This window comes from Trachemys scripta, chromosome 15, assembly GCF_013100865.1.
Source record: "Trachemys scripta elegans isolate TJP31775 chromosome 15, CAS_Tse_1.0, whole genome shotgun sequence".
In the NCBI taxonomy this organism is placed as follows: domain Eukaryota; kingdom Metazoa; phylum Chordata; order Testudines; family Emydidae; genus Trachemys; species Trachemys scripta.
The window spans coordinates 4,554,789-4,562,451 of NC_048312.1; the positions used below are offsets into that span (position 1 = coordinate 4,554,789).

At 47.2% G+C, this 7,663-nt stretch overlaps 1 protein-coding gene across 7 annotated transcripts in view; it reads left to right on the forward strand.

Moving 5' to 3' along the window:
- CMKLR1 (chemerin chemokine-like receptor 1) overlaps positions 1-7,053 on the forward strand; it is a 63,282-nt gene extending 56,229 nt beyond the window's left edge. For 6 of the 7 annotated variants that reach the window (XM_034791271.1, XM_034791270.1, XM_034791269.1 and 3 more), the window contains 2 exons: positions 4,265-4,349; positions 5,297-6,834. In XM_034791271.1, the coding sequence (XP_034647162.1) occupies positions 5,300-6,370 (1,071 nt within the window). In that variant the 5' untranslated portion in view covers positions 4,265-4,349; positions 5,297-5,299 and the 3' untranslated portion in view covers positions 6,371-6,834. Of the gene's footprint in view, positions 1-4,264; positions 4,350-5,296; positions 6,835-7,024 lie in introns of those variants that run through there. The other variant, XR_004648272.1, reaches the window with a different exon arrangement.
- The last annotated feature ends 610 nt before the right edge of the window (positions 7,054-7,663 follow it).

The window sequence follows — 7,663 nt, forward strand, 5'->3', positions numbered from 1 at the left end:
GTCACTGTGGAAACTAGTTGTTCGGAGCAACATAAAACATAGAATTTTTAAATAAAAAAGACGGGTGTGAGCTCCATGCGAACAAAGTTCTGGTAACATCATAAAACTTCTCTTCTCGAGCATTCACCTCGCTAGGTACTTAGACCTCCCTATTCCGTGGAGTGTCTGAGCACTAATCAGAATTCAACCCACCCCAACCACCAGCAATCTCTCATTTATATTTAAAGATTTCTCCAACCAATGTGCAACTGTCAAGGAGTTATTGTAGGAACCTCCGGTTCATCAGGTGTGTGTATGACACAAGATGAATTCTCCATTATCAGAGGGCATTGGGTGAGGTTGAGCTGATGGGCCAACCTCCGAAAGGTTCAGGGTTCAGATTCAGCAAAGAAAAGCCCCTAGAAGCTCTGATATTTATCAGAACCATCCACCATCCGAGGCCTGTGAAATTAGCCTGTGAAATCTCCCATGAACAGGGATTTTCTGCTACTGGTCAGGCCAGAGTTACATCAAGAGAAGCTGTGATATTTTAAGCGATTGGCAAGATCACAGTAGTACAAATGAAAAACATGTGTATGAGAGAGAGAGAGAGACGGGTCAGAGGAGTTGGTGCGGAGAATTCAACTGACCACTTCAGAACCATCCTTCTGCTTGGATTTGGGTTAGCTCTAGAAATGGAGCAGAGTCCATAGGCGTCAAACTTTTCCCCTAGTGTTGTGGTCTGGGACTTAGGCTGTTGGATCTAGTGGTCAGAGGAGGAGCTGGGAACCAGGAACTGGAGCTGGAGGTCAGAGCCGGAGGCAGAATCAGGAGTCAAGCCCAGGGTCAGAGCCAGTAGCCCGGAATGGGTGTAAAAGCAGGGATCTGGAACAGGGTAGGAATCAGGAAGAGGACGGGAAGGCAGGGTCTAATAGAGCAGCCAGTCAGGGATTCACCTCATTGCCCAGACAACTTCCTGTGCCTCCTTCTGGCTTAAATAGGGAGTCTGAACCAATCAGAGAGGCCAGAGGTCTCCTCCAATCAGGAGCTTCTTGGATGGTGCCTGTGTTGAGGTAGGGTCTATCAGCCCACACTCCCTGCTGGGTGGTGGCTGCAGACCTAGATTCGAAACTCAGGATCCCTCGCACCTAGCCAGTTCACCCACCCTTATCTTGTTTTCTACGCCCTTCTACAAAAAAGTTCTCCAGCCCTGTGCGGTAACAGTCAGAGACGCTACCGCTTCCCTTAGTGAGAAGGCAGTGCCGGGGCTGGGCGTGAAGGCGGATTGGATCGTTTGGGGGCATGTTTATATGAGGAAGGATGAGCCAGAGAAGGCAGCTCCCTGCTCTTTTACTGAAGCCTTCTCCCATAAAACCCTGCAGTGCAAATGAGGCCGGATCCTCCCATCGAGACCATCTGTGGTTTTGCCTTTCAAAGGTAACAATATGAAAATCACTGGTCTATAACGGGAACAGTTAGGACGGCTCATTAAACAGAACATTAATAGTCAGCTGTAAAACAACCAGTTCTGCTGATATTGTTACTTCTGCTGGATCATCAACTTTAATTCCTCCTCACGACAATGAAGGGTTCAGCAGGGCCAGGCCAAAACACAAGCCGTGTCCTAAAATCTCCCTTATTGCAGTCACTTGGTTGTCTCCCTGCAGAGTGTCACTTTGTCCTGGAGTGACACTGACTGCAAGGCAGCGGCTGAGGTGTCATGCAGCAGCGTGAGGCCCAATCCAGTGTTGTCACCTGGATTCCAGTTCAGGAAAGCACTTCAGGACAAATGGGACTTGAACACGTGCTTAAAGTTAAGCAGGTGCTTAAGGGCTTGTCTACGCCGTGCAGCAATGCACCCGACAGGGTGGGATTTGTAAAGCGCACTCAGGTGTTGCACATGCTGTGCTCCATGTGCTGGTGTGCACTAAAGGCTCAACGCACACTTCCTTAAAGCGCACTAGAGAACCTTTCGTGTGCACCAGCAGGGTGTACATGGCTCAATTCATGGGCAACACCTGAGGGGGCTTTACAAATCCCACCCCCGTAGGGTGCATTACCGCACCCTGTAGATAAGTCCTAGGGGCTTTCCTGAACTGGGACCATGAGTAGTTGATGGACAAATTGCCAAATGCTCCTTGGTTCCATCAGCAAATCTCCCATAAATTGAGATTCTCAGGGATGGGCCAAATTCCTCACCCTGGATCCTAAACACTCCCTGACTTTTATTGGGAGCGCTGGGGGATCTCAGAATCTAGCCCTGAGCAGATCTGAATTGCACAGCATGAGCTCAGCTCTCAGCACTGCCAGGATGTTTTCTGAGCAATCAAGCTTGGGGAATCTGCAAAGCGAGGCTTAAAAATCTTGTTCTCTCGCCTCATTTTTCTGCTTCTTCCTGCTTCTAGCTGGGATGGAATAAAAGTAGGGCAGCCTTTCCGGTTGGGTTTCGGAACTCGGGGTCCTCGTAAGGCACAGGGCATGCAGAGCTGAATGACAATTACAAATAATTAAAATAAAACAAAAGCTAACCAGGCTTCTTTCCCCTATGACCCTTTGCAACCAGCATACACACGAGATGCATCTTCCACATGAGATAGTGGCTGCAGAGCCAAGGGCAGCATGTAATGACCCTAAGCACGAACATTGGAGAACGCCCTCGTTTATTTCAAACTTGAGGTGAAGGGCTGGGTCAGTTCTTGCACAAAGGGGGCAGATGATATGGCACTGTATTTTGTGCTTTTATTACTGTTTGTTCTGTGTCAATCCAAAGCTGGCTACTCTTTACCTAGGAGAAGAAGATAAAAATCAACCGTTAATACAAAACGGAGGCAAATGGCAAATATTGATTCAAACAGGAACAATTCTTATTGAATTCTGTAAATGAACAGTTGTCTAGTATTATCCTGAGGTATCTAGCTCAGTTTGCCAGACCCAAGAAACGTAGGCAGCTTGGGAAATGTTTAGATGAAACAATAAGGCTTATCTGAACCTCCAGACTTATCACCAATTGCTGGAGAGATGGGTCCAAGCCTCAACATTTGCATTTGAATGTAGATTCGGATGTGGAAACTTGCACAGTTCAGAGGTCTTTAGACAGAGTGCTTTGGTTCATTACTCAGACCGTACACAGGTAAACTTCTTGTGACGGCGATAGGAATTTTTAACTCAGTAAATGGACGATGTACTCCTATCACACAAGGAGGCTAACGAACTTTCCAGTCCATTAGTAACTAAGGAAGATGTTAAACAATATCATCTAGATATATATATATATTTTTTTTTAAATTAGCCGGCCTGGATAACTTGCACACAAGAATCCTAAAAGAGTTGGCTGAGGATATCTCTGCCCACTGGTGTTATTTTGTAATAAATCTTGGATTACCAGAGAAATTTACCCTCCCAAGCTGCAGTGTGAGTGATACAATATACAATAGGCTGTGTGCACATCCCCGTAATTACGCTGTCACTGCCTCGGTCCTTGCCAGTGTGCAGCAGAGAAGCCAAGTGGTACTGGTGGTTAGGCGGCAGCAGACAGGACTGATGAGTAAGGTCTTCTATTTACAGAAACGGCATGTAGGAAGTTTCTGTCTGAGTCAGGCAACTGTGATGTGAGCAGCGTCCATGTGACGACAAAGGATCCAGCCAGCAGAAAAAGACCCTCAGCTTTACCAGCCGCAGGGTGGGGGAAATTGTAGCGGTGGGTGTTCCAGGGGCTCCGAAACACGATTAAACGTCCACTGATTGATCACGTTTGGAAAATCCTTGATAAAGAGGCTGGAAGCAACAAGAGCTGGAGGGGATGGTAGCAAATGGAACTTTAAGTCAGATACACGAATTAATTAATTAAAAACACTGCTGTAGCCCTGGTAGCAAGAATTGCCAGAGGAAATGACTACATGCAAAGTTCAGATGAGTTTAACGTTCCAAAACAACCCTTTGAAAATCACGGGTGGCTGTTTATCCAAAAGCTCTGCATTAGCAATTATTTTGGGGAAGTTCTCCGGCCTCTGTGAGGCAGGGGGTCAGACGAGATGATCACAACAGGCCCTTCTGGCCTTGGCACCTAGGAATCATCCCTGTGATTTTTGTCTGAACCCAAGACAAACACTGGTTTCCTCCCTTCCAACTCACCTTTCTGAAGGGTGCACGGCCCTAGTTTGATCCCTGCTTTAATATTATATCTATGCACCTACACATGCCTCTGAACAGGGAATGTTTTCAAAGGAAAGAACTGTTCGTGTTGGTCTGACTGATAAACCCAGGGGGTCTCTTTCCTGTATTGCAGGTGTTTCCAGCTATTCGGCGAGTGGATGAGGCCCCTGCTACAGGGACATTGAGAGTGGAGCTGAAAAAAATACTGGTGTGAATAGGTGAGATTCTAGCCTTAGTTACAACTGTGCAATCCCACAGAAGTCAGTTGAGAGGCATGTTTGCCCGAGAGCAAAAATGTGGCCCTGAAATGTGCAATTCAATGAATGCTGAGGAGGAGAAAGAGAAGAGCAATGATATTATGCACTTATCGGAGGATCTCAAAGCACTTACAGAGCACCAATTAATTAAGCCTCAGACGCTCCCTTGGGTGGTGGGTGGGTCGTATCAGACCTATTTTGCAACGCAAGGGCCTGATTCCAAACCTCGATGAAATCAAACAGTTTTAGATCATGCCCTGTGGTACCAAATGCGAAATTCTCCACTCAGCCTTACGAGTGTAAAATCCACATTAAGGGCTTGTCCACACTTACGGCCACGGTGCAGCCACGGTAGCTCTTAGTGAAGACGCTACCGATGCGAGAACTTCTGTCTGCACAGGTATTCCATCTCCCTGAGAGGCAGGAGCAATGTCGACGGGAGAAGCTAGTGTTTGAACCAATAAGACACTCTTAAACGCCACGGCCTGCAGCCTTTCCTTCATGTCTTTGAGCCAGGATTTGACTGACCAGTCCTGGATGGGCTTGCAGGCAGCCAAAGGCAGGTTTTCCCATAGAAATCGCATGTCAAATGTGTATACAATAGCAGCATGTTGGCCCCGTGCATGATTTTAACTCCACTTTGTGACATAATAGTGCACATTCTACTCTTAGATACATGCACAGAACTGCTAGCTTCTGTCCTCACATGCAGGTATGCAGCTCCTGTGGAGAGCTGTAGACACATGCATTGAAGGCAGCCTGGAGCAATCCATTTACGTGACAAACTAAGGGCTGTGGGACAACTCCTGAATTCTTCACTCCTGTTGATTTGGCCTTGTACACAGAAACAAGCAGAGGGATAGTCTATAAAAGAACCGCCTGGTGAAATTGTTGTGATTTGTTTACAGGTAATGGAGACCTCCAACAACTCTACTGACTACTACGACTATTTTCCTGTTTATGATTATTTTACCACGGTTAGCGTTAAGCAAGAGCCATCGCACGATGCAAAAGACGTTGCTAGAATCTTCTCTGTTGTAGTCTACAGCCTCACCTGCCTCCTGGGAATTCTGGGGAACGGCCTAGTCATCTCGATCATCACTTTCAAGATGAAAAAGTCCATCAATGCCATTTGGTTTCTCAACCTAGCTGTTGCCGACTTTCTTTTCAACGTCTTCCTGCCGCTGAATATCGCGTACACTGCCATGAACTACCATTGGGTCTTTGGGGCGGCCATGTGCAAGTTAAACTCTTTCCTCCTCAACCTGAACTTGTACAGCAGCGTACTGCTGCTGACGACGATCAGCTTAGACCGTTGTGTGTCCGTCGTCCTCCCAGTCTGGGCCCAAAACCATCGAACCACTACGCTGGCATGTTTGATTTGCGGCGTCGACTGGGTGCTTGGTGTGGCAATGAGTTCCCCATCTCTCGTTTTCCGGGACACTGCAACTCACAAAGACAATGTGATCTGTTTTAATAACTACACCTTGTCCAGGAATCAGTCTGACCATCCTCTGGGCATGATGAGACACCAGACTGTAAACATGGTCAGGTTTCTGATAGGGTTTGTCATTCCCATCACCATCATCACAGTCTGTTACATGATCATCTTCATCAAGCTGAAACGAAACCGGCTCGCCAAATCCAAAAAGCCCTTCAAGATCATTGTCGCCATTATTGTGACCTTCTTCCTGTGCTGGGCCCCCTACCATGTCCTGCAAGTCCTGGAAACGCAGCATGACCAAGTCTCCCATGTGGTATTCGAGACTGGGATTCCCATCACCACGGCTCTGGCTGCGGCCAGCAGCTGCATGAATCCCATCCTTTATGTCTTCATGGGCCAGGACTTTCGAAAGTTTAAGTTGACCATCCTCTCCAGATTAATGAACGCACTAAGTGAAGGCAGCACCCACTCGACTCTCGCTCAGAGGAGCTTCTCTAAGATGTCCTCAATGACTGAAAAGGATACCACCCTTCTCTGAGCTCTACCTTTGGTACCTCAGGGGCTCACCCAGGATAAGCTCCATCAGCTTTTATTTGGAAGCAAAAGATAATTGCACTGAGATCTATGAACGTTTTCTAGTGCTTTCAAAATATGGTTGACGAACACTTTCCAAGTGTTCCAAGCAGTGCCTGGGTTTTCCCTATCAAATCTGTGCATCTACTCACGTTAGACATGTCTGATGACGGGTGCCATGAATCTTCACTGTAGATTTTCTGACCCAGATTGTTAAAGGGACAAACCATAGCATGTTTTATATGCAGTCGCAATACCAACGCTGGTAGCTCTTCATGTACCTTTTGCTTGCACCTTTAGGGATAGCTTAGTGGGGGGAGGGATAACTAAGGTCTGGTCTATACTACCCGCCTGAATCGGCGGGTAGAAATCGACCTCTCGGAGATCGATTTATCGCGTCCCGTCGGGACGCGACAATCGATCCCCAAATCGGCGCTCTAACTCCACCAGCGGAGGTGGTAGTAAGCGCCGCCGACAAAAAGCGGCAGAAGTCGATTTTGCCGCCGTCCTCACAACGGAGTAAGTCAGCTGCAATACGTCGAATTCAGCTACGCTATTCACGTAGCTGAATTTGCGTATCTTAAATCGACTCCCCGCTGTAGTGTAGATGTACCCTTAGTGGTTTGAGCATTGGCCTGCTAAACCCAGAGTTGTGAGTTCAATCCTTGAGGGGGCCATTTGGGGATTGGTCCTGCTTTGAGCAGGGGGTTGGACTAGATGACCTCCTGAGGTCCCTTCCAACTGTGATATCCTTTAGGGGGAGGGATAGCTCAGTGGTTTGAGCATTGGCCTGCTAAACCCAGGGTTGTGAGTTTAATCCTTGAGGGGGCCACTTAGGGATCTGGGGCAAAATTAGTACTTGGGCCTGCTAGTGAAAGCAGGGAGCTGGACTCAATGACCTTTCAAGGTCCCTTCCAGTTCTAGGAGAACTCCAATACACTTTTCTCCTCATGCCTCCTGAACTGCTCCAGAGAAGGACAATACCACCTTAAAGCACCTGGAATCAAAACTGCAGATATGGATTATTATGTCCTAGAGTTTGGAACGCTCTGCGGCCAAAATGCATTTCCATCTTTGCCTATTGGACTAGTTAATTCGTTCAGTCTTTTGCCCAAATCAGATCCTCAAAGATTATACATGCTCACACCTAATAATTGTGTGTTTAAACCCTGCATTAGTGGTGACTGCACATGCAGTCTGGTATTTGCATGCACAAATCTCCATTTGCACATACAATTGCTTAGTCTATGGGAAAATT